The 27,466-nt window shown below is 35.8% G+C and overlaps 2 protein-coding genes across 6 annotated transcripts in view; both read right to left on the bottom strand.

Annotated features, from left to right (window-relative positions):
* CSDE1 (cold shock domain containing E1) overlaps positions 1–6,955 on the bottom strand; it is a 34,586-nt gene extending 27,631 nt beyond the window's left edge. For all 4 annotated transcript variants that reach the window (XM_016124385.2, XM_016124386.2, XM_016124387.2 and 1 more), the window contains exons 1-2: positions 6,832–6,955; positions 280–667 (exon numbers count right to left, since the gene is read on the bottom strand). The gene's annotated coding sequence lies outside the window, so the exon portion shown is untranslated. The remainder of the gene's footprint in view (positions 1–279; positions 668–6,831) is intronic.
* Positions 6,956–10,504: 3,549 nt separating this feature from the next.
* Positions 10,505–19,073, bottom strand: SIKE1 (suppressor of IKBKE 1). 2 transcript variants are annotated; one of them, XM_016124412.2, is made up of 5 exons: positions 18,813–19,069; positions 18,474–18,579; positions 17,479–17,621; positions 16,216–16,329; positions 10,505–14,976 (listed from the first exon to the last, which is right to left on the bottom strand). In XM_016124412.2, exons 1-5 carry the CDS (start codon positions 18,969–18,971, stop codon positions 14,875–14,877), a joined length of 624 nt encoding a protein of 207 aa, XP_015979898.1. In that variant the 5' UTR covers positions 18,972–19,069; the 3' UTR covers positions 10,505–14,874. The 2 variants fall into 2 exon arrangements, with proteins under 2 accessions (XP_015979898.1, XP_015979897.2); XM_016124411.2 differs by lacking the exon at positions 10,505–14,976 and having other exon boundaries at positions 14,996–16,329; positions 18,813–19,073.
* Positions 19,074–27,466: the final 8,393 nt, after the last annotated feature.

Raw genomic sequence — 27,466 nt, 5'->3', positions numbered from 1 at the left:
TCTAAATAGCATAGTTTTTCTAAACGATCAATAAATCAAAAATATCTGCATGTACTAATAAATACAATCTTATGCGAAAATCTCATAGTTCTGGCTATAAATATTATCCCCATCTATCAAGAGACAATAGAATAATCTAGTGTTGATATTTTCAGACTAAATAGTTGCAAATATAGTTTTTAGAATAACTTTAGATTAAAATGATTTTGTATTTGACCAAATAATTAGGGACTCCAGGATCATAAACTAATTCTTGCCAAAAGGAAACTGTAAACCTACCTCGCAGTGATAATCAAATATTGCACTTTCAGTAGTATTTGCTGATTCTTCTTTTTCAGCACACGTTTCAAAGGATGAAAGTTGCTAGTATTAAAAAAAAGAGCGAGAGAAAATGATCTATCAGGCTAATAAAGAATACAACTGCTGCTGCACCGGGCAATCTCACAGTACAGCACTGAAGAAAACAAAGACTACTAGCAGCGTTGGGAAGTGCTCTTTCAAAGCTGTTGAGTAGGCACAAACTTCTTGTTTCAGATCAAGTGTTGTGTCTTCAATTTAAAGTGTACTCTTCTTTGGTCTTGTTGGTTGTTTCGAGGTTTGTTCCTTGCCTGATCTGAACTTGAAGCAGCAGTTTCAGGTGGTAAAGTCTGTTCTGTTACACTTCATACTAGAGATAAAAAATGAAGACATTAAAAAACAACTTACACAAAAGAATCTGGGACAGAGACTGGATAGAAGGACAATCTCATTTCATTAACTTAGAATCACTGGTCAAGCAAGTAATGCAGGAAGCTTGGAAGCACACTTATTTGATGTTATTTGAACAATTTCTCATGTGCTAACAGATACTTCCTTTAGAATCACAAACGCAAAACCAGAAATTTCAGTCTTTATTGATGCCCTTCCCCCCAATAAGCTTTTAAGTTACACAGCATAATATAGTTCAGAGTAGTTATTCAATATACTCAAAATTTTAATTAAACTAAATAATGATTTATTAACTATTATACTGTAGCTTTTCGTTACCATACTACTGCACTGGTTCAGCAAGATAGTACCCATCAGATGGAGTGACGTAAGTATTTGCCATTCCCTGGTCCAATTTTTACTTCTTCATTAGTGAATGCTAAAATAGAACCTGATGTTTTATAATCATCTAATACTGTTAGGTACTGTGCAAAATATAAAAGAAGTTCCTGTCACTAGGGTTTTACGCTCTTGCTGCTAAGTTATACATGGAGAAAATTTGAATATAGAAAAAAATGCCAAAAATTAATTTGCTCAATTAATATCGGGGTAACTACTTTGTAACATACTATACTAGGAATTCTTATTGTTTATTTTTCATTGTATCAAAGCAATATGACATGTACTCAGAAGGAAGGCTTTTAATAAGAGATAGAATTTACACTTCATTTGGAGAAACAGGCAGATTTTTAACATCAAGAAGACAGCTAAATAGCCTAGCCTTGAAAGCCAGAGTATGTCACTAAATTCTAAGTTTCCTGAGGGCAGGGACCATGTATATGATTTTCTATGCCCAGCCTCAAGGGAGGTTTACTGCATAAATGACTGTTAAGTGTGGCTTGTTTCAGAGGAATCAACAGGCTGGTCTAGATAGAACAGAGGGCTGGGTTAAAGTGAAATCAGATATGTAGTGTGACAGGTGTAGCAGAGCCAGATTATGAAGCATTTCAACTTGATATATATAATAGGAAACAGCTTCAGTTCTTTACAAAAGGGTATTAAGTCTTAAACTCCTATGAGAGATGAATTAGTTAAGGAAACAAATGTCATTTGAGCTGTTGCCATACATGAGAAATCTCTACAGAACAGAAACAATTGATATGAAATGGAAAGATAAACAAAATATATTTATAAGTAAAACCACAGAACTGTGCTTTATTTTACCTATACAAATTATTTCTGACTGAAATGTTAACTAAAATAGTGCCATTAAACTAAATAATGATTTATATGTGGAGAAGAAAAGGGTAGATTTGGTTTTAGATATACTGAAAAATGAATAGTGTATTTGAAAAAGCCTTTCTTGACCATTCCAGCACACACTTATTACCTTAATTCCCACTGTGTGAGGCAGTAGCTCCTACTGTCTGCATTGTCTTTTGGCACCAAATCATTTCTGCACTTGGCTTACTTCATGTTTATGTATCTTGTTCCTCCAATTATATTTCAAATTTCTGAGAAACAATTTTATCACAGCCCCCTTTAGTGCCTAACCCAGTACAGCTAAATTTAACCATAGCAGAATCTAATATAACAAAAAGGTAGTTAGTCCGTAATAGGCAAATAACACGATGTAAGCAAAGACAGTTCTATCAACTTCTAAAATTTTTGTTTTGGTTATTATACAGTCTTAATTATCCAAACAAGAAATAATCTTTTCTTTTAAAAATACAGACATCGTATTGTTTAACCTATCTCAGGTCTATTTATGAACCTAAAGACTTCAGAATTGCTATCTGATTAAACAGGTGAGAATTTCAAACTGCTAAGGACAGGTTGTATTACTGGAAAACAAATCAAGAAAAACAACATCTTGAAAAACATAAATTGGACTAACCCAGTCTAGGGTGTTGTATGTTAAGAACTATCAGATTTGTCCCTTAGTAACACAGAAATAAGAGACTTCTGGAATCTAAAAGCTGAAGCCAGTACAGGGCTAGTCTTAGGCATTAATAAAGCCCATTAGGATCTATTAAAGCTCAAGCAAGCCCACCATCAGACTGGTGACTGAATTTCATTTCATTAGTATCTTCACAGCTATGAGATTTCTATGGTTAACTGCTTTTCAAATTAACACTTAATAAAACACTTGAAAGGTACCCATTGGTCATTTTAATAAAATTGGCATCCCTTTATGTCTAGATTACTAAAACTCACGGGTGGTACTGACTTCTTTTGCCTTATCTCTCTGAACAGAGGTGCACTGCCTCCACCTCCCCAAACACTAGCCGCTTAAGTCAGAGAAGATACAGAGCACCAATCAAAAAACTAAGTAACAATTTAAATGTGGATCTGAGCCCCCCCACCACTTAGTTTGCTAAGTAACCTTTTTTCCTTTGCTTCTCTGGGAAACAGTAGCACCACTGGTTAATTATCAACTATGTCATGTTTTAGAAGTTAAATCCATTTACTTGAACTTTAATAAGCTAAATAGTGAATCTCTACTTCACCTGTCTTAAATTGCTCATCACCTGTTCTATTATTTACTTTCTCATCCAGTTTGCCACTTTATCTCAAAGGCTTAGCAGAAGCCAAGCACATAGTAGGCACTAAATTAATAAATGCTAAATTAAAACCATTTGTGATCAGTAAATCACTCTATAAAAATCTCTCCACCTGTCTTCAGAGTATCTTCTTCCTTTGAGAAGAGCAAAGACCCAAATAGCACAGGAATAAAAAGGTTCCTTATTGTTTATTTATATGAAAAATATTCTTGTCTTTAATCTCAGTTCATATTTCTAGATGCAATAACTCAAGATAAAATATATCACATTTTGCTATATCTGTATAAATGAAGTGCTTAACAGGTTTTAATTCACTTTTACTTTAGGATCTAAGGAAAATGATGAAGTTTAACTGCTTTTACATACACTAATACTTTGGAGTAGGAAAAATGCCATGTGTGGGAAGAAGCTGAAGAAATGCTCCAAACACAAAATCAGGTAATAGTGTAGACAGAAATATACTGCAAGCCACACATGTAACTTAAAAGGTTCTAGTAATCATATTGAAGTGGGCAAAACTATTCAGGTGAAATTAATTATGTACCTTATTTAGCCAAACATATCCAAAAATTTTATTTCCCACGTGTAATTGATCAAAAAAAAATTGAGTTTTAAAAAAATATTCCATGAAATGTTTATTTTATAATCATAGCCACATTTCAAGTCAGAATTGTGTATAGTTCAAGTACACAATGGCTACACATGGCTAGTAGCTACAATACTGGTCAGAGCTGATATACAGACTGCTGAGGGAAAAGGGCATTGATATGCCCAATAATGCAATAGTAAATAAGGCCCCTGGCCAAAAACTTTCATTGATAAAAGGCGAGCAGTATCTTACAAATTTATGCTCTGGTTTTCCTTCGAATTGTATAAATCTTTCGCTTTTTACAAACTTGACCATAGCGGGAGTACAAATAACTAGCTGGTTATGTACTGGCTGTAACTGCAAACCAATAGATAGCTTCATATTCAATGTGAAGATCAACCTATTTTCAACTACACATTATTTTATCTCAGAATAAAAGGATATATTAAAAATAAAAATGCTCCAAAAATATTACTGTTCAGTACTTCTGAACAGAACACTGTCTAGAATACCATATTCAATTTAATATGCATAATGAAAAATGTAGTATAAGAATTTCTCAGGCTTGGTAATATAAAATTTTTAACTAGTTTTGTATTAAGTTGGTACTCACACATAGAAGTGAAAAACACTGACGCCAAGACAAAAAAAAATTTTTAAATCCTGATTTGGGAGAAATGATTTAAAAGAAGTTATAGGATTCAAGGAAACAAGTGACAAAAAGAAAAAAAAGAGAAAAGGATTTAAAAAATTAAAAAAAAAAAAGTCATTCCCACCAGAGAAGTTTCACCCCTGAAGACATTCAGCTATTAAGTCTTAAAAAAGTTACAATTTAAGCTGTAATTCTCTATTATGAAAAATCCTAAAAAAGAAAAAAAAGAAAAATCCTACAAGTTTTATAGCTCTCCATAAGACAACTTGGGTCAAAGCTCTCAAAATAATCTCCCGTTTTCTGAAAAGACAAAGCTAAGAAGGCAAAATGATTCACTATACTTAAGATCTCTATTTTATTTTGTAATATAGTTCTAAAATTCAACTCCGTAAAAATTTATACAAACAGCACTTCTATATTTCAACTACCTTTGTCAAAAGTATATGCTCCTCACATGAATGAACTTAGTGCCACTGAACTGTACACTTAAAAAAAAAAAAAGGTTAAAATGATAAATTGTATATTTTACTACAATTTAAAAGTAAATGTTTTTTTAAATGTTGGATGGCCCTGGAATGTGTCTTTAGGTAGAGGGAGAGAAAACAGGAGTGGGTTAAAGCAGGATTACATGTCAGCTTTCACACTCTCACTTTTGATTTGCTAAGAATTTACCAGAATTTTCAACTACACTCTAAAGGTCATACTTGTTAAGTCAGAACTTATTTACAAAAAAGAAAACCTATCTTCTGACCCTCAAATATTTTACTTTTCAACTCAGCTGCTATAAATACTCATCTCGATGGTAAACATCCAGAGCAGCTGCAAAATCACTCAAACCACTACCATCTCTCTTATTTCGGGCTAAGGACTAAAAGGAAACAAAAAGAAACAAGGTTGAGTATTTATCGAGATTTTATCACTCAGGCACACGCCTGTTCGATACATAACCCCCCTCCTTACCCATACCAATACCTATTACTGATTAGTACCAAAATGACAAGGTAACATATTGTCCCCCTCAATGTAGTAGCTTTCTAGAAACTCAAAATTACTCAGCATTTTGATACAGTATAACATTAGGTTAGAATTTGGTACCTACGTTTTATAAACAGGTAGCTCTGCACAAGAGCTACCATTTCATACCGTCCTGATAAAAAGCAAGGTCTCTCAAAGGAAACAGATTAAACTACCAGGGTCTTTTGAGTGTCCTCCCTCCCCCTCCACCCTGTCTCCTAGGTTGAAGGCTGTTTTAGGAAGCGTTCCCTGTATCACTTAAGTCAAACGAGAGGAGGCATCTGGGTGTTTCTAAAGGAAAACGTTAAAGCAAAAGAACCGTGGCACTAAGATGTTGATAAAAACATAGGATGGTGAAAATCTAGAAAGTGTCTCTGACCAGGGCTCTAAAAAACTAACTCTACATAGAATGACGAAGCCAAGCTGTTCGTTACACAACGTGGGCCAGGTTCTTGCGCCATTAAGAGCCAGCAAAGATGGTAAGAAGACTCCACTAAGCTCTCACAAAGCACGCCCTAACCCTTGGATAGAGGGGTGAGAGCCATGTGCCTAAGATTAGGGGCTAATTCCCTTTTTCAAGAAGCTGAAAGGCAGGCGCAACGAGGAAGGTAGAGTGTAGGAGCCCAAGATACATAGCTCTCGGTGAGTGAAAGAATAACAATTAAGCCGCGCTACTGTGCCAGCTGTGGCTGGGGAAAGGAGGTGTCTCTAAGCACTTAGGTGGAGCGGGGTTTCAGTCCATACACAAAGGAGGCGCCACTGCCGCACTGCGCTCCGGTACTCGTAGTCAGATCCCCAAGCAGGTGACAGCCAGGAAACTATAGAATCCAGTCAGGGCAGGCCCCTCTCTTAAGCCCCCAGCTCTTTCAGCCTCACACAAAGGACCGCGCCACCACCCCCTCACCCCGCCCGTCGGGACTTGGAGTTCCCGTTTCCTCTGCCAAACCGCAGAGGAGGAAGCAGCCAGACTACAACTCCCAGCAGCCTCCGCGCCCGAGCCCCGCACCCCTGCCTCCATCTTGGCTGCGGTCGGAGCCTCCATTTTCGCTCCCTCCCCCTTCTTTAGTCACCACCACCGCTACCAGGCGAGGCCACCCGGCCTCGACTCTTCGCTTCAGCCCTGCGGCCTGACGTGAGGCATAGACTGTTGAAAGGAGGCCGGGTGGTAAAGCCCAGGATAGGGACTCGGGGTAAGATTTCTCCCCACCCGGAGCTCTTACAGTGCCCACTTTGACTCAGAAGTCTCTCCCATTAGTCTTGGTCTTCTCATCCGCCCTTAGCCTGACTTGTTGCTACCCTCAATTGGACCCTGAGGTCGTACTCACCCCAACAGCTCAGCGCCCCCTTTCCAGCGCCGCCATAAGCAGCACGGCCCGGTACGTAGGAATAAATCTCGCTTCTCTCGCGAGAGTTGCAGGCTCCGAGCGCGTGCACAGGAAGGGGAGGGGAGCGTATTCCTAATACGCTTGCGCACGAGACCCGAGTGACGCCAACTAGTGCTCAGCACCTAACCAAAACCAAGATGGTGGCTGCGTTCCACTACATTGGCTCCATCAGCTGTTGGAAGCAGTTTCGTTGTTTACCGAGTCCGCTGGGACGCAAGGGGCAGGGGGGCGGGTGACTTTCGGCATCTCTGATCTTTGCAAACTTGAGTATGCTTTCATCAGCTAGACTAGGGCGTATAAACGATTGTCATACTAAGGATTTCTCTTTCCCCAACGACAATCCAGAAGCTCCCAAACCCCAGTTTTCCCTTACAGCGCAAGCTTTCTTTTGTCTGTTACATTAGGCTGGAATTTTCATTGTCTGAAGAGTCAGGTTTTTAGTAAGATAATTTGGGAGTCTTAAGTGAGACCTTTCCCTCCCAGAAACTACATTGCTTGCCACAGACAAGAGTGCAATGCAGCATAATCCACATACTTCCCCAAACAAGACACACACCACCACCACCACCACCACCACCACCCTCTTTTCACTGACCTTTCTAGTTACCAGAAGATAATTCGTAGGGTATCAGGTAATCAATAGGCTGAATCAGTAACCAAAAAGTTGAAATCAGGGCAAATGGATGATTCATCCTCTGGGGTAAGAGGAAAGCAGGAAAGTTCCATGAATTATCGCTTGCCAAACAATAGAGCAGTCCTGTCTTGGTGAGAGGAATGCTTTTCCCAGATTCGGTGGCTTTCTCACTTAACAGTTTTGGATAAACAATGACCAGTTACGCTCCTGAGAATTTCCCCTCACTCCATTTTATTTTGGCTTTAAAGACATTTATTTGACATGTCATATTTGTCCTCATTGGCGTGTATATGGTAGTAAGGACAAACGGAAATCGTTCTGTCCTCAGGGAACTTTGAGTCGAACATCATTCAATAATCACGAAAACAAATCTAAACATACACATTAAGTGAAATGAAGGAAAGATGCAGTGTTAAGAGAATATATTACCTTTAATTCTGAGCAATTCATCTTGAATTCTAAGAAGAAACAATATTCTACTGACGTTCAAAGATTTTCTCTCCACTTCAGTTGCTATTGGTCCAATGCCAAACCACCTCCAAGCTGTCTCTGTTCTTTGATGCTTTCCCACGCTTTCCTAGGCACAGATGTTTGCTACACTTTCAATGCCTTGATAGCTCACCCTATTGTAATTATTAGTTTGTGCTAGCTAATGATACCTTAGGACAGGGCTTGTGACCTTAGTCTTTGCATCCCTGGTTCCTGACAGTGCATGGCATAGACAACACAAGCTTGTGGAATGAACAGCACTGACTGAACAACAGCGTAAGAAGTTGTTAATAATTGGAATGGTCTGTTGGGGAAGTACAGAATGTAAACATATCAAACCAGCTCTGTTTCCTTTATCGGGTTCTTAAATTGAGATCTCTCCTTCCCAGCAATAGATCTAGTCTGGATATTCTAATCTTATGTTAGAGAAACTGCCTTGGGCTCTTACTCTAGAAACAAGATCATGTGAAGCTGGGCTAAAAGTAGAATTAGATCTAAGAGTACACATTCTCCAATATCACAGCAATGGGAAATGTAAACAATAATGGTCCCATTATTTTTTGTATTTAAATTTTATAAATACAATTCCTGTTAATAAATAATAAAGTCTACTATTAAATTTCTACCATTCCACATAGCTCCTAAAGATCTTAAATCATATAACCATTTCATCATCCTCATTCTGAATGTCTCAATTTTGTATAAATTTTTCATTGATACATAATTTGAATCAATTTACATTTAACATGAAATGCAAATATAAACCCAGATGGATACATTTTAGCTTCTGATGTATTAAAGAAAGTAAAAGATGTAATAACTTGATTTAAATCACTAAATGATTTGTTATTTTTACAAACACTAATAATCGGAAGTAGGTTTCATTTTTAGAATAGCATTACATTTTAAAGGGATAATTTTTTGTCAGATTAATTTTGAAGTCAAATTAAAAAACAAAAAATGTAGTTATCTTTCTCCTTTTAAAAAAAAACAATTTAAGCAGAAACGTGAAGTCATTTCGGAAACCATCTCCTATACAACAGGGTAGTCATGGATTTTGGGAAAATAGTTATTAAAAAATGACCATCAGAACAAAAAAATGCATATATTATATCATAATTTTTCTTCTCTGGAAAACTTAAATCAACAATAAATTGTCTTTTTTTCCTCTACAGTTATCAATAAGCACATTTCTCTGGCATCTGAGAATCAAAAGTTTGCATCCTTTACACATTTATAAGGTTTTCTTTAGCAGTGATGGATTTTTTTGTCAGTTCTCTGTGAAATCAAAAAAATTAGGGTCAATGTAAAGATTTAAAAAAAAATAAGGCTACATTTATTCAAGACTTTAAGGATCATTCTTATTTTGGCATATCCTTCCTATTTAGGGAAGTTAAAGGGAACTTCTTTTATGAAATTATGGTAATAGTGAATGGTAAAGTGACCCACATTAAAAATTTCAGTTTAAAGCAAAAACTTTCATAAAGAATAATTATTTCCATCAGTCAGACAAAAAGACTAATACCATGTGATTTCACTTATATGTGATATCTAAAGAACAAAACAAACAAAACGAAAAGACTCATTGATGCAAAGAACAAACTAGTTATTGCCAGATCGAAGGAGGGTTGTGGGGCTGGGTGAAAAAATTGAAGCAATTAAGTACCAATTGGCAGTTACAAAATAGTCATGGGATGTAAAGTACAGCATAGGGAATATAGTCAACTATATTGTAATAACCATTTATAGTGCCAAGTACTAAATGGGGGAATTACTTCCTAAATTATAGAAATGTCTAACCACTATGCTGTACACCCACAATGAATATAATATTGAATGTCGACTCTAATTGAAAAAAGAAAAATTCCAAAATAATGTAAAGAATAGAGTTCTAGAACCCTACAATCCAAAACTTTATCATTAACAAGCACCCAGTTAAAATGCATTATATAAATAACGACTATGTAATAAAAATGTTAAAATTTAAACAAGAATAACGCAGAAGTTTTGTATAATGCACTTAATGGAAGAATTATGTGGATATGCTAAGCTGCTGTGCTAAAAGTAATCAATCACCCATTTTACATATGCTTAAGACTCAACCACACCACAATCCCTACATATATGACATATCTCAATTTAAGAGATGTTAAAATATGAAATGAATCTTAGGATCAGTAACATGCAGTAATTCACTTCTGTTGATTCCACATGTATTTCTAGGCAGCTGGATGGAATGGTGAATGAATTGTCGTTCATCACAGCTCTGAAGGTTCTGCCTCCTCTTTAGCATTCTTGGAGAATGACAGAAGAAAATGCACCATTTTCCACTGTGAATATTAGTGGATAATACTCCTTAATTCACTCTGAGAGTTACCATGAGACAAATACCAGTAAAATAACTGCAAAATATGAAATATGACTGCTTATGGAGCAATGTGTCTAATATAAATGAAGTAGATGGAGAATGAAAAATTAGCAAGTCGATTATTGAGAATTTTTTAAATGTATTTTATTTATGTATCACTTAACAAAATATTGTATAGTCACACAACGAAATACTGTATATCAATGAAAATGAGTGAATAATTAGAAACAAAACCAATCTTAGAAACGATATTGAGTAAAAAAAAAAAAATCAAATCCTCATAGACCACATATAGTATACCATTTTCATAGAGCTCAGAAAGGAACAAAACTAAAAAATGTCACTTTATGAGTATATACATATTTTAGGTCTTTTTACATGTGATGAAACTATTAAAAAGAGGGAGCAGACGGTGGGCAAGGGGAAGAGGAGCTCAAATAGATAGATGTAAAGTTGGGTCATGTTCTAATTCTTAAATTAGCTGATGAGTTATTGTGCTTGATAACTTATATGCATGTTACGTTTATCTTTTTAAGTGTCAAATATTATAATAAAATATAAGTGCATAGTTATGCATAGTGTTGATAAAATTTATATTTGCATGGTTTTTTAAACTATGCTTATCAGTCACCGTTCTTAATTGTAAGCAATTCAGGTTAATTTTAACAAAATGATTTTATTAAGAGGCTAATAAGTAATTCTCAGGATTTCTAGGACAGACAGAAAACTGGAATTAGAGGCTACACAGCCTCTAATCTCTTTAGATACCTGCTTCAGAGAAGGTCCTGTGTCCCCTCTTGGAAAAGACATTGCAGGTTACACCACCGATTTTGCTGACACTGGGCACTGAATGTTGTCACTAAAGCCACTTCTGCTGCTCTTCTATGGAGCTGGAGGTCATAGCCAGTGTTGTAGGTCACTGCCTTTACTCAAAAAATTCTGCCTAGTTCCCTGCTTCTGTTACTAAATATAAAGTTTAAGGCAGATATAGCTTTCCTAGCTGCAAGAGGCTGGGAAAACGTATATCTGACACTTTCAAATTTTTTAGGAGGGATTTCCTCAACACAGGAGTTAGGATATTGGGCAGCCAAAGAAATGACAGATGTCTGCCAGAGCCCATTCTATTGGCTACTCAATATCGACACACTCCTTCAGCTAATGCTTACTCTTGTTAAAAACTATGCAGTGTAAAAGGACTCATGTCAGACATTGTTAGTTGTTTTCTCAATACTCTCTCCTTTTTGCTAATAGAATACTGATTTTGTTTGGGGGAAGTATGTACACAGCCTCCTTTGCAACTAGAAGTGATCAGTGAATAAGTTAGGCAAATGAGACGAGGGGAAATCCATGGAATTTCTGGGAAAACTTTGCTTTTCCTCCTGTGAGGTTGCATATACTTCACACAGTCCATGTTCCATTTTTTCCCTGCCTTCAACATGACGTCTGGCACAGCAGCAACCTTCTTGCAACCACAGGAAAATAGCATGAAGGGTGAAAAACAACATGCTAAGGAGGCAAAGTCGAAAGACTGAACTGTACTTTCTGTATGCAATAAAGACCACTGATTAAGCATTGTTCCTTTCAGCTGCCTCGTTAGACTTCCACTTACTGAATTCGTATTTTCTAACGTGGACTGTAGTGTTTCTTTTGCGCTATTCATAAAAATAGGTTTTGCTAATCAAGAACTATTTGAACTCTGAACACTAATTGTCATTTAATGGGATCGTAACTTAGTGATTATTTTTGAGTCCAACTGCACTTGAATCTTAGTTCCAGTTTTGACAAATAACATAACCTTATCCCGAAATATCTATAAAAGGTAGACCTGAAATAGTGATTATACAATGACTAGAAAGCATCGAGCTTTCTATTTCTCCTTCCCATTTTGTCTCTCATGCTTAGTCCCATTCCCACTTCTGTATCCTACATCTTTATATTGATTGGATTTATCACGCTGCGTCGTAAGTATATGTATACTTGTTTGTTCTATTTACTAGATTTTTCTTTGAAAACAGTGTCAATGTCCACACCCCCTTTTTCTATTTTTAACTCTAAATGAAGTGCCTGGCATATACATTAGACATTTCAAACAAGTGTCCTTAGAAGTTTTCTGGGATTATTTATAAAATACAAATTCCTGGATCTCATTCCCAGATTTCTATTTCAGTAGGTCAGTGAACCACATTTTGAGGAACAGTGAAATAGACCTTCAGTGTTTAAATCAAATTATGTCTAAGGTATACATATAAATCAAGGTAATAAAGGTAAATATTTAAGCATTTTTTTCAAAATACTTCCAAACTTAGTTTCAATTTTATAATTTGGTCTGTAATCATATATTATTTCTAATTATGAAGAAATCCTCAAAATCATTTCAAAAAAATTATTTATAGTGTTAGACTGCTTACTACACTGTGCTTATTATAAAATATTTATGAAAAACCCTCTGCCTGACAGGTTGCTACCCATGCAAAAAACAAACCTTTGCATTTCGTAATAATTAGACTTATTACTGAGTAGAATTAGCTGATATTCTCAAAACTAGGTTTCATTAGAAAAGATAGGTGTGTACTAAGATTCTGCAAACCAGTCACGTTCCTCTACCTACTGCAAAAGAAACTTTAATATTCATGCAAATAAAAGTGTAAAACATTCCTTCTCCCCTTCAGTTTCTTAACATCACTTATCTTCATAGAATTAACACCAGCCAGAATTTATATTTTGTAGAGTTCTGAGAGCTCTTAAGTCTCATACTTCAAGCTTTTCATTTTTCAAGGGCAAAAGTCAACATACAGATTTATCCTGATATCTGAGATGTATAGAACTTTATAAATTCAAAGGAATGTAAGGCAGATAAAGGGATACCATGTTATATTTTAATGGGCCATTTCATTACTTTATCATTTTCACTAAAAACTGGCAGCTGATGAATGGTATAGGGTACTTGGAATTGTGGGACATATGGTGGCGCTTAGGGTATATACATCAAGGCAAATGGCTGGGCTAAAAGTTTATTTACTCTTGGGAAATGAGATAAAAATGCCAGCACCTGGGGTAGAAGTACTTTCCAAATTCTATGGACTTTGAATAGAAATTTGACAAATTCTGAAATGACATATACCTATTCATTAAAGCTTACCATAAAAAGCAAGTCCATTAGTATTACTGGGATCAGATGCTTTTAGGGTATCTTAGATGTTGTTTTAGTTGTTAATTTTTTATGGAAGTACAAAAGAAATTTTACATCACACAAAACACTAATAAAAAGTTTTTTAATACTGTGTCTCTCCATTGCAGAACGGTACTGGAAAATATTGACAGGTTTAGCATTCATTATTTCAGTTATTTTTTGGCAAACGTAAATTAATAGTATAACATGAAGTAACTTGTAAATTTTACATGTAAGGAAACTGAGATGGGGAAATGAGTTGATGAGTGAGCCTAGTTGACCACTAAGTGTTTGAATCTCAACACTGCTTTGTTATCTACATAGTACTATGAATGCAATAACTCATTAGGTGATAAAACTTTGTTTCATTGTGAAAAATGGAATCTAACACGAGAGCCAACTACTGGCACTAGTAATGAAAGACAGCCAAGTAAGAGATGGTTCCTAACTGTAAAATAGAAGTTCCATTAGTGCAATGGAGTACCTAAGAACTATGATGTGAGTAAACCTATTATATGCTCTTCACACTTGGTGAACTACCCAAGTTGAAGGTTTCCTAGCAGGACAAAAAAACTGAAAATTGATTATTAATATCTAAAAGCATTTGAACTAAGAGTGTATGCATGTGTGCACAGGACAAATTTCTCAGCATTCTTTAAACAATACAATGACTATACTACTGCTGGAAAAAAAACAGTTGACTTATTTTCAAGTATGTTTCCTGGGGACTTAGCAGTAGGTTCTCTCAAATTAAGAGTAAAGACACAAGGCCATAAGTGCCAACTCTCAGCACCAGAGAGACTTAAAACTTCACAGGAGGTAAATGATATTACAAATCAGAGAATTTGCCAAGCTAGTTCTGTGAATTTATATTACTTTCCTCAAAAGGCAAATAATCCAGGTATATGCCAAATAAATTTAAAAAGCTAGTCTCTTTTTGATTTTTTTTTTTTTTATGATTGCAATATACGCCTCTATATAAAATAAAATTGTTGCCTTATAACAAAATGCTTGAAGTTTCAGAGATGTGAAAGAACAAAAACAAACTGAAAACACCGTTTATATAAATCAAGGTCCCATAAATGAAAATTAAAAGTAGTCTCTTAGAGAAAGGAATGGTGAAATTCAGTGCGTATTTTCACTAACACACCCAAGAATTATTTTGTTGAGAGCTGATTCTGATTGCCAGTTCTAAATTGCCACCCAATTTCCTTAATCAACACTAAAGTCTGAGGCAAGACAGTGACAGGACAATACTTGACTAGAAAGAGAGTAACTTCCTTCCTTGATAAACTGTCTCCAGCCATCTTTCAGAAGATGAAGTTATTTGATAGCTTGGGAAGCAGTGTCCATTGAGTTTTCCTTCCTGACCTGAAGTGACTCACTGCTGATGGACAATAACTCTCGAAGTTCCTTATTTTCAAGCTGAAAAAGAAAAGTATATATTTTAGATATTTTGACTGTCAAACTGCATCAGAACACATTGTTTTTGGCCAGGAACAGAAAACATATTATTTTAATTTTAAAAGTTTAAGAAAACAAAAGAACTGAGAATTTCTTAAAATACTACTACTTTTTTATTCATTTAACAAATATTTACTGAGCAGATTTTTTATGCCACATTAGGACTACAAAGAAAAAAACAAGATTCCTCTCCACTGGAGGAATTCACTACTTGTCATACTCTTCATGGTTCACACAAATTTTACTACTGTTTATCCTATCTTTCAAATTCCTAGTAATATTTTTACTCTGCTTGATCTTAGATGTCCTCTCTCTCTCCTAGCAATTATATGCCATTTCATATCATACTAGTACAGTAAGTCCTCTCTTAACGTCATCGATAGGTACTGCGACTTTAAGAAAAACGACATATAAAGAAACCCAATTTACCATAGGCTGACTGCTACAAACAAGAGTTAAGTTCCTATGGCATCTCATCAAGGTTACAACGAAAGGACGTGGAATGAAATGAAGTTAATTCAAGGACCTGCTTTACTAGTCTTATTGCTCTGAGCAGGGACCCTGCCTTTTTCTCTCTGGTATTTCTCAAAAGGCCCATGATAACATCTTATAATAAGCAGGATTCATACCATCTATTATAATGTTTTTCCTTAACAATTTAAGGGGCACACTAACACCCCATGCCTTTCTTTGTAAATTATTTCTATTTTAATCAAAATATTACATGAAAATAGCTTTTAAAAAATCAAGACTACAAGGCTTATAAAGTAAATAGTAGTTCCTTGACTTTGTTCCCTAAAGGCAACCACTTTTAATATTTTTATCTATTTCGTTGGTATTCTATAATTTTAAATAATATACCTGTATTGTTATTTCCTGATTACCAATTTCAGATATCATCTATTGAACTTCCTTATAAGGCAGATGAGGGATTTTAGTTCACATGTAATCTGTTCCACTCTTTCTACCCTCTTGATATGATAATATCTCAATTTCTAGCAAATACATGGTTGGTATTTTCATTGTTTGCTGCTGAATGCATTTCCTTTCTTGAAAAGGGTGTGGAGGAGGAGTTTTAATTTAAAATCATGAGCATACAGAAAACATCAACACATGTAATGATAGGATAATAATGCGTACCTTCCAGACTCTATGAAAACTCTCTGAAATATTGTGAGCCTGAAACAGCAACAATCTTACCTCTAATTGGGCTAGTTTTTCCTGAATCTTACAAAATTGGTCATCATCCACCTGAACTGCTTTCCTCATCACTTCTCCCATTTCACAGATTCTGTCAATCTGACTCTCAATTTCCTGTGAAGACATAACACAAAAAAGGTGAAAATGCTATCTTTCCTACAGATATGAAGTTTGTGAGAACGTATGCACTATGATGTTAAAAAGTTCATTTAATCTGTGGTACAGAGGTTACACACGAGTTTCACTATAAACTGAGTCCTCAGAGGCCAAGCCATGATAAAGTTATCTTGTGGTATTCACAAATAATTTGTTTTCAAAAGATCGATTCTAATCTAACCACCCACTGGATGTTGGACAATATCTCTAAATGGCTGTTTAACTTAAATTTGAATACTTTCATTGGCAAGAAGCTCACCACATTCCAAGGGACATTATTCTGTCTTTAGACTTTTAACACGTTTTTCATATGAGCTAAACTCTGTCTCCTTCAAAGTTTAAGTTTTCTCCTTTAGACTAAAGAAAATAAAGTTTATTTTCCATGTGAAAACCATTCACGTATTTAAAACATCCATTTCCTAAGACTTTCATTAAGTCACTAAAATGTTTTCAATGGAATCTAAGATGAAACTTCATAAATTCCATTGTAGCAAATAGTGAGGCACCAATCTATTAATCCAAGATTAAATGATATAGGACATGTGAATGTACTATGGCAACTAGCACAATACAGAGATAAGAACAATTACTGGGTCTCCCAAATTAAATCATGAGAAACCAAAGTGTAGAAACTGCCATGTATGTATTTTTTAAACCATACTTCTCTCTTAATGACAGAATAGGATGCTATGTAGTTCAGTCTAATAAAGGTTACTGACTGTCTGCTATGTGCCAAGTGCTATGTCAGGAAAAAAGATAAATTCATGCTCTTTACAACCAAGGAGTATAGTTTAGTGAAATGTAAAACAATAACCAATCAAGTATTTACTGAACACCTTCAACACTGACTGGCATGTTTGGTGGAAGAACTAAGCATTCATTAACATCTTGGACATAGATCTTGGTGAGGGAGGGAGGAACCTTAGTCCTTATTAAATAAAAGGACCTGTGCAGCCCCTCACCCCCTTCTTTCTATTCATAGCTTTACAAAACTATAGCAAAATCAACAGCGAATGTGATAAACATGAAAGGAAAACAAGCTAACTTCTCTTTAAAAACAAGCACACAATCTAAAACTTCAGTTCATTTAGAATCAAAGTTTCTTACTGCAGAGTGAGACTGGTGAGCTTTCAGGACTGGTTCAGCATCCACAGCTTTTTTAGCAACCATTAATTGTAACATCTGTTTCCGGTACTTGCTCATGATGAGTTCCAAGGCATCCTGATGTTCCTCCAAGGAAACCCACAGCTCTATCAAAAAATAAAATAACTTGGCAGTGACATCTGAGAGATAGCACTCAAAGCCAAAGTCTTAACAGTTGGAATTTTATGGCACTCCATGAGATACTGTGACTCCAAAGTTGTAAATCAGTGTTTAAGTCCATAAAACTCAACAGTTAAGGTCTATGTGAAACAACTTTTTAGGCAGAGGCAACATAATTAGGTAGAAACATGGGATGTGGAATCAGATGTGAGTTATTAGCTTAATACTCGTAAGCAAATCATTTAACCTCTCTGAGCCTATTTCTTATCTGCATTGTAATAATACATACTCGACTTATCCACCTCGAAATGAAAATATAAGAATACAATGGGATGATCTATGTGGAAGTCCTCTGTAAACTGGTATACAAATAACTACTCACAAGATCATCAATAATGTACTCGTCAAACCTAAGAACACATACCCTGGGTATAAACTTCAGTTTTTCTACTTTGCATAAGAACATAAAAAACCTTTAATCTTGACCGTGGTAGTTATTTCAATTAATATTTAAACATTGAATTTTAATCCCCGAGGATCTTTTGTTGTGCAAGCCTCCATCTGGGGATGCTTAAATAAGCCATGCAATAATTTACTCGATTAAACACCTCTTTGATAAGCTGCCTACAAATACGAAATCGGTCAGACCACCTTGAATAGGGTAATGTAACAAACTTTTATTGTTACTGGGTCAGCACAGAATAACTCTTATTAAAAGTACTGACCTGGAAATATATATAGCATGTGCACTTTTGTGAACAGTTTGGCAGTTTTGCAAGAACTTTTGAAATATCATAATAACTAAGAAAATCATAACTACACAAAAAGGCCTGACTAACCTCTGTTTTCCTGTTGCAAGTCTCTAATCTGTGTATTCTCTTGGGACAGCAGAATGTGAGGTTTGTATTTGGACATGTCCTTTATATCGGATGCATCCTCTTGATACTGGACAAACAGAGACAGACTAAGCGCTCCGTAAACAGAACAGCCCCAGATGCAACTGAAGAGGCAGAGGTCAGGGCTCCAAGGCAGCATTCTCAACCCCGACCCCGCAGAGAGATCTCACCGCCGCCCTCTGAGACCAGGAATAAATTCCAGGCTGAGTTCCCAGCTGACCTCGCCTTCCACCTCTCAAGCGCCCAGAACCTGAGGGCAGCGACCCCTACCCTCTGCCTGACCTGGTCCGGAAGCGCTGTTCCCGCCTCCCGCATAGCGGCCACCCGCCGGTGCAGCGCCGCCGACTGATCCACCAGCGACTCGGCAGCCGCATCGTGCTCCCGCAGCCTCTCCAGCAGCGTCTTGGCGTCTGTCAGGATCTTCTCGATGGTGCAGCTCATAGCGGCCTCCTCCGGACCACAGCCCCAGCACTGCCCACCTAAGCGAATCGCTCTGACCCTCCCTGAACCTGGCTCAGCGTCACACACGTAACTTCCGGGTCCGATTACAAGGCGCCGGGGCAGCCCCGATGCGCGCCTGCGCAGTGGCGGCCCGGCCTGGGATGACCTGCTTTCACCCGAGGCTTCCCTGCAGCCCCGCCCCCGGAGCCGGAGGCCTGCCCTTGCCACGCCCTTGATTTCCCGTTCCCACAGCCTGGTGGTCAAGTTGAGTTTTAGTCCTGCAGGGTCCGAGTTTCTAAATTTACCTATTGGTTTTGATTGATGTGGATTGTTATTCAGTCATCCTTTTTTTTAATTTAGTTTTTTAAAAATTACGGTTAAATACTTATAAAATTTACCATCTTAACCATTTGTAAATACACAGTTCAGTAGTATCAAATGCATTCACAGTGCGCAACCATCACCACCATCCGTCTCCAGAAATCTTTTCGTCTTGTGAAACTGAAACTCTGTGCGTATTAAACATTAAAGTCCTCCTTAGCTTGTCCTCCTCCCAGCCCCTGGCAACCAGTATTCTACTTTCTGTCTTTATGAATTTGACTACGTTAGGCACCTCATATGAGTACAATTTTACAAATCGTATTTGTTATTTTGTGATTGGCTTATTTACACATCCCATATTGTATTTATTAAATATCCTATTTTGCTCTTTTTTCATTCTCCACATGGTGAATTTTGAGTTCTCAGAATTTTTTTTTTTTTCCTGTTGCTGTTAACTAATGGCTTTCTAGGATTTGGCCTTGAAAAAGCACAGACCTTCATAATTATGGTGAACGAAACCTCAACAAGATATGGAGAAATGTTTAGTCTTCTAGAAAGTCAGAAAAGTAGAATCTACTTTGTATTCTAAAACTGTCCTTGTGAATGTTAATTCTAATTAAGAGACACTATGACTTAAGAGATCATTGCTATGGCCTATGAAAGTAAACTTTAATATCTAAAAAGTCTATAATTCTGATTGGTTGTCTTAATTTATTGTCCTGGTAATAATATTTAAATTGATATTTCTATTTTCTAAAAGGTTTAAATACACTTTGTAGTGGGTTGAATTGTGTCCCACAAAACATATGTCCATACCCTAACTCCTGGTGTCTGTGAATGTGACTTTACTTGGAAAAAAGATCTTTGTATTTGTAATTAAGAAAAAGATCTTGAGATGCAATCATCCTGGATTAGCGTGAACCCAAAGTCCAATAACAGGTGTCCTTAAAAGTGACAGAAAATACACAGAGACACACAGAGGAGAAGGTCATGTGAAGGTGGTGGCAGAAATTAAAGTGATGGATCTAAAAGCCAAGAAAGGTCAAGGACTGCCTATAGCCACCAGAAGCTAGGAGAGAGGAATGGAATGGATTCTCTCAGAGCCTCCAAAGGTGTCGACCCTGTTGACACCTTGATTTCACACTTCTGGCTTCCAAACTCTTGTGTTAAGTCACCCTATGGCAATTCGTTATGACAGCAATAGGAAACTGATATACACATATACAGGTTCTCATTTTTCAAAAATGAAATCAGAATATAATTGATGCTGTTCTCTTCTCCTTCATGTACGGAGATTTAAAAAGTAGAAACAAATGAAATGACTCGTGGATTTTTTAAATAAACAGAGTCTAATATCATTTAAATTAATTGTGGAAAATCTAAGAAATAGGCATTTTTGGTATTATCAAAATGTGGGGAGACAGCAAGTCCTAGTTATGAAACCCCAAATACTCTTTATCACTATGCTATAGAGTGGTGTTAGGGCAGGGTGGGGTGTTAAGTATGTCTTTCTTATTGAAAAACAAGGTAAAATTAGGTACTAAGAAAGGTAGTGGGGTGTTCACTGAGTGGAGCAAAGGTCTGGAATAAAGTAATGACGGAAGTGAATCAGAGGGTGTATCATTTATCTGTTGCTGCACAGTAAACTCTACCCCAAAACTTAGTGACTTAAAACAATAACCATTTCTTTTGTTCATGAGCATGCTGTGTAGTTCTTCTGGTCTGGGTCAGGCATGGCTGATTCTGGTTTGCGATTATTGATTGGCAGGGGTCTAGCTGGTCCTGGATGGGTGGTAGGTCAGCTGACAACTGGTGTGATGGCGGTGACTGGGTGATCTGGTAGACTAGCCATGATTGTTCACTTGGCTACTGGATTACGAGATCATTCCAAGCCCCAGTGTGCAAGTGTTCCTTCAAGTCTCTGCTACTCATATATGCTATTGGCAATGCAAATCATGTGGCCAGCCCACATTCAAGGGGTGGAGAGAGACTCCACTTTTTTATGGGAGGGGAAGAATGTGTCCATTTTTTTGTAATCTGCCATAGAAAGAAAGGTACTGATCATGAAAGGTAAATGAGAGGTATTAGGGATCTAACTAAAATGAGAAATTATAGGTTTGTGATGGTATAATCTCTATGATTTTACAATTTTCTGTAGCATAGTTGAGTTTCTTACAGGCAAATTGTAGTATTAGAGGTGGAAGAGAGTGAAGCCTTTGGGAATCAGTAATCATGTCTGGCTAAAGAAGATGACAGTAAATTTAGAGAAATGGTATCTGGTGGATAGAATGATACCCAACTGAGGTGGCAATGGTGCTTGATAGAGACAGAATCAATCATCCAGTGGAAGGTGCTCAATAGAGATCTACTTTTAGTGGGACAGAAGAGGCAAAATAAAACAGATTCCAGATAGTATTTGGTCCTATTTGTTATCACATGTGATGCATCCTTTAGGGCATCTATAAATATGAGTGCAAATTTTACTGGAAGACAGAAGTCTTGGAAGAGCAAGTGGGAGCAAAGCCAGTGATACACTAGGTTTTAAATTGTATGCACAATATAACCCATCATTCTTAAGAAGACAGCACCTTCAATTTTTAATAAATGGAAAAGTTGGCTCAGATAAGCAGGCTTACTTTATTTCTTCCTTTCCTTTTCTATCTGCGAGTGGTATGTGTATATGTGGGGAGTACTGGCAGGGTTGTAACCTCAGCCATGTTACTCCCAATGGGTCAGTAGTGATTGTGCAGTTCACTTCCTGCACTGGGCCGATGCCAGAGTTTCTGCCTTTCCACTTATAGGGTTGTACATGCTTTTAATAAAGGGTTAGGGTTGTAATATGCAATTTCTAAACAGTGTGAACATTTTTGGATATCATTAGACAATGTTTTTTTTTTTCCTTTAAAAAGTGCTACAGGTATTCTTTGATAAATCTGACTTGATGGAACATCTTTGCTAAATAGAATTAAAGTAGGAACAAAATTGAAACTAAATATATTCACCAAAAAGCACAAAAATATCTTTAAATAATAATAATTGCAACAATAATGTATATTTATTGAGCACTTTCTAGGTTTTAGGCATGTAACAAGCATTTACTGATATTAGTATATTTACTCTTCACAGCATTTTATGAGATAAATAAGGGTAAAGGGTGTTTTCGAACTTTCTAAAATGTTCTATAAATGTAATAACGGTAAGATCATTCATACCAACCAACTACTAAACTTCTTCCACGAATTTAAAACAGAGAAGACATCCTTAACTGAAAAAGATTCAAACTATCCATTCATATACCCTTTAAAGGCTGCAAACTAAATAGGCTCTTACCATGCAATCCAGCAGTTGAGCTCTTTGCTATTTATCCAAAGGAGTTGAAAACTTGTGTCCACACAAAACTTTCATCTGTGTTTGTAGTGATTCATAATGTCCTAGGCTGAGTCAGCAGGTGGAAATATGACTGAGGGAAAACTGGCTACTATTTGTTAAGTCTTGTGTCTACCAAGGTTCTTAGCTGGTAGCTATAGAAACAAATTCTGGTTGGTTAGAACAAAGAATCATTTATTTGAAGGACATTGGGTTGCCTACAGAATCACTAGGAAGACTGGAGAATCAGGTTCAGGCTTGTGCAACCAAGAATGATGTTTAAAATCCTGTTGCAGAACTTGTCCAGTGAGGACGTCACAACCACTGTCCTCATCATTAGATGCTTCAGCTTGCTCCGCGGATGCTTTTTGAATACTTCTGCTGCTGTTGCTCCAGAACTTTATTTGCAACTGTAGCCACTACCACAGAGAGAATTCTGTGCGGTCTTTGTTACTTGGGCAGAGTTGGGGGTAGGAGTGGGGTGGCTAGACAGTTGAGCCTATGCTCTAGCCACAAGGGAGAATGGAAAGGCACATTTTTAGTTTCCATAGTGGAAACTGGGCAATGCCTTACCAAGAATCATAGAGAGGGAATCTTACAAATGAAAAGTTTCAGATACCAGGTGGCTAGAAGGAATGATAAATTTCCTCTATAAATGTTTATTGTGGGCTATGCTAATTATTTATGTCTTCCTTTGCTATATCCTTGTAATTCTTTGTTTGAATAGCATCTACTACATTCTACCCTAAATAGTAGTTACTTATGTTCAGTCCTATTCCTCATCTAAGAAGGAATTATCTTGTTTTTATCTTTGCATTTCTCTGGTTGCCAGTGAAGTGCTTAGTTTATAGTCAGGTGGCAAGAGGTTCGAGGTAGTCATTAATATTTGTCGAGAACCTCCTTTTAAGGTGTGCTGTGAATGGCTGTGAATTGAACTAAATTAAATTTGTGATTAGAGGGGCTGCTATCTAAAATATTCTGATCTAGAAATTCTTCAATCTAGAGTTCTCATGTAATGTTTAATAAATCAAGTCCTAATATCGATTCTGTAATCCTGAAATTCTGAAGAGCAAATGATAATTATAGTGAATGTTTCTAGAACAATCCTTCTCTGACACTTTAGTTTCAGCAGCCATAAGTGATTAGAATTATGTTGGTTAGCACTAAAACAACTGTTTACATTACCTCTTCTTCCTAATGCCTTTACTTTCTATCACATGTATTCTTTTGAGGCTGAAGAGAATAGATAAGTTGTTCACTTTAATTTTCAGTGTTTAACTATAGTGCGATAAAACCTTAAACGTGGGTGCCAAGTGAAAAATGAGGTTGCTAAAAGTTAATGTTTTCATGCTTTTAATAACTGTTAGCACTACATCTGCATTTTGTCAAAATGCTACACGTTCATTCTGGCAGGATGCAGAAGAGCAGCTAATGATTACTTGATTTAGTTAAAAAACAAGAACATAATTATCCTATTCCATAGATAATTTAAAAAATACTCATTCTAACTCTGGCATTAATTAAAGAGAAGTGTCAAGTAGTCATAAATACTACATCAAAAATGTGAATAATTTTTTTTCTCCTTACTATTAGAGCCTGAGTTGATTTGTCAGTGCCCAATTACACAAAACAGATTGATAATGACAAAAAAAGAGTATGTACAAATGATGTTCATTTCTAAAATATTATGGAAACATAATATTAAGGAAAGGGAAAAGTATAATGAAAAAGTCTTAGAGTATTTAATTCCATACTTTAAAGTGCATTTACACAAAATATGACAGTCTAAATCCAACAGTAAAATTTCTAGGTAAAGAATGTCAGTCTCATAAATGGTGATTCCCAAATTCTCCATGATATTATTCAGTTCTTTAATTCATACACAGGAGATTTACCTGGCTCTTTAAACCAGGTGATTTTTCCCTTCAAAATACCCTTAATAGGTACTCCTATATCTTTGTCACTTTGGAGAAAAAATAATATTTATCTCAGCAGATTTTCATTGGTAAAATATAAAAATATTGGGCAGTTAGTGTTTTCCAAATTCTCTAAGATAGAAAAATTGAAATGAGAACATTTTAGGAAACTTTCCTGCCTTTGAAATTGAGGTTGTTATAAGGTTTAATTTCCTTGTTGGTTATTTTATTAATATAATTAAAAAATATATATAATATTCTTTAAAAGTTGAATGAAGATACTTCATAAAATATGCATAACTTCAAAAAATAGCAAAATATTTAATACTATTTAGAAGCTATAATTTTTGGAGCTGTTTCTCCATAATCCAGTGCTAATCAATATGATTACAAAAATATATTAAGTATAAATTAAAAAACAGTTAGAAATATCCCTGCCATTATCTACAGATATTTGTATTCTGAAATGTCTATGCTACATTAATGTACTAGAAACAACATAAAAATGAAGAGGAAAATATTTTAGAAAAAGTATCAGTTTGGGGTTCAACAAGCATTTATTAAGCATTCATATGCAAATCACTTAATTAAGCACCATGGAAATAAAAATGAACATGATTTCTACTTATGAGGTCTACATGATTAGTTTATTAGGTAAACATGAATGAAAACAATTATAGCCCAGAGAGATAAAGCACCAGTAGATTCATAAACAAAGTGTCGATGTGTTCAGTTTTCCTTCTACAAAATGAGAATAAATCGATCTTGAATTTAAAACAGAAGGTGTAAGATAATGAAGTCCCTAAGTAATTATTCTGATTTTCTTGAATGCCAGAGGCATTACTTTATTACGTCTTTACTTTTAATCTCTGGTTAGCTCAGTTGGTTAGTGTAGCAGCCAATTCATTCTTCATTCATTCATTTACAAAATACTTCCTGATCGTCTGCTATGAGGCAGGCCCTGTGATGGGTACGTGAACACAAAAGTGAAGAAGACAGCTGCAGACCAGAGTCTAATTGAATAGTAGTGAATAAAAGATCATGGACTGAATCACCCTATAAGCCTTTTTCTGCTCCACAGTGACAGATTGACCCCTTTAGCCAACAAAGTATGTCAATGAACTAGAAAAGAAGCTCAAAGAACATGCTCAATTGATGATCGGCCACTAGCATCATTTATGCCTATAAAGCTTGCATCTCATCATTATCCTTTATATTTTCAAATAGCATTCTAGTTTTTTGACTTCTCGAAATTAATAACATTCTCAACTTTATAAAATATGAAGACTTGGAGAGAAAGTATTACAAAAGTGGAGCATATTTTCATGTAAATCAGTTAAACTTTGTGGCATTTTCATTAAACCCCAGAAGAGCAATCTTTTAGAATTGGATATTTAAATCTAATTTTGTTTTTGGAAACACAAACTGATAGTTTGCTTGTGCAATTTCACATGTATATCTTAAGCTAAGAAATATATCTTAAACTACCTCCTACTCTCTTTTCCACTCAGTCAACTAAAAATTAAATAGAAAACAATGCCTCTAAAGGTGGCATGATTTAATAGGAATCTGATTTTTATAATTTATGGACACAAATCAGTAGCTGAAAATTCTGCTTTTACATTGATGGATAAAAGTATTGTTAAAGTAATTCAAATAACTGACTGAGCCAAGAGAAATGCTGTAGGTTTTGAGGATTCTTTCATAATAAATGGAACACAACAAAAATAACTACATTACTCTTATAATTAGTTACAGTAGCTTTTAAAGAGCTATTACTTTGCCCAGATTCTATTCTTTGTTTATATTTCATTTGACAAAAGTTTTATAAATGATTAGAAGAGGTGGTTTCTGTTTTATTAATGAAGCTGATAATGGTTAATTACTAAAAAGGAGTAAACAGTTCAAAAACAGATCAAGAATGAAAAGCCAATTATGTAGAAATGATCCAGCTGTACTAAATATGATTTCCTTTTACTATTAAAAATCTCAAAAATGTTTTAAAACACTTGATAAAAAAATAATTAAACCATCTATCTTGTAATTTTATTTCTTACTGTTTGTTTGGAATGGCAAGCCACATCTCGTTTAGTTTTCAAATTCAATGGAACAACTCCAAAACACAAAATGGAATTCATTTAATCGTAACATGAAATGAAAATGAATGCAACTTTAGGATACATTCTTTTTGTTGCTTAATATGAACTCCAACTATAGAGACTGGCTTTTCTTCTATTAAAAAAAAAATGAGGTGAGAGTCATGTTATGTGAAATTAACCACTTTCGAGTGAACATTTTAGTGGTATTTAGTACATTCACAGTGTTGTACACCTACTCTTCTCTCTAGTTCCAAAACATTTCATCATGCCGAAAGCCCATACCCATTAAGCTGTTACTTCCCATACATCCCACCCCAGCTCCTGGCAACCACCAGTGTGCATTCTGTCTCTACAGATTTACCTATTCTGAGTATTTCATCTAAATGGAATCATACGATACATGACCTTTTGTGTTTACCTTCTTTTGCTTAACAGTGTTTTTGAGTTTCATCCACTTCGTTTCTTTTCATGTCTTAATAATATTGCATTATGTATTTATACCACAATTTGTTTATCCATTCAGCTATTGATGGATATTTTTATTGTTTCCGTCTTTTGGCTGAAGTGAATAGTACTCTTATGGATATGTATTTGTCTGAGAACCTGTTTTCGATTCTTTTGGGATGTACTTAGGAGTCGAATTGCTTGGTAATATAATAATTCTATGTTTAACTATTTCCCATTACACTGAATCATTTTACTTCCTATTAGCAGTGGAGGTGGGTTCCAGTTTCTCTACATGCTTGCCAACACTTATTTTCTGTTTTGTTTGCTTGCTTGTTTGTTTGTTTTT

This window comes from Rousettus aegyptiacus, unplaced genomic scaffold (genome assembly GCF_014176215.1).
Source record: "Rousettus aegyptiacus isolate mRouAeg1 unplaced genomic scaffold, mRouAeg1.p scaffold_m13_p_17, whole genome shotgun sequence".
Taxonomy (NCBI): domain Eukaryota; kingdom Metazoa; phylum Chordata; class Mammalia; order Chiroptera; family Pteropodidae; genus Rousettus; species Rousettus aegyptiacus.
The sequence above is the reverse complement of the archived record's forward strand: the minus strand, read 5'-3'. Positions and strand labels throughout refer to the sequence as shown.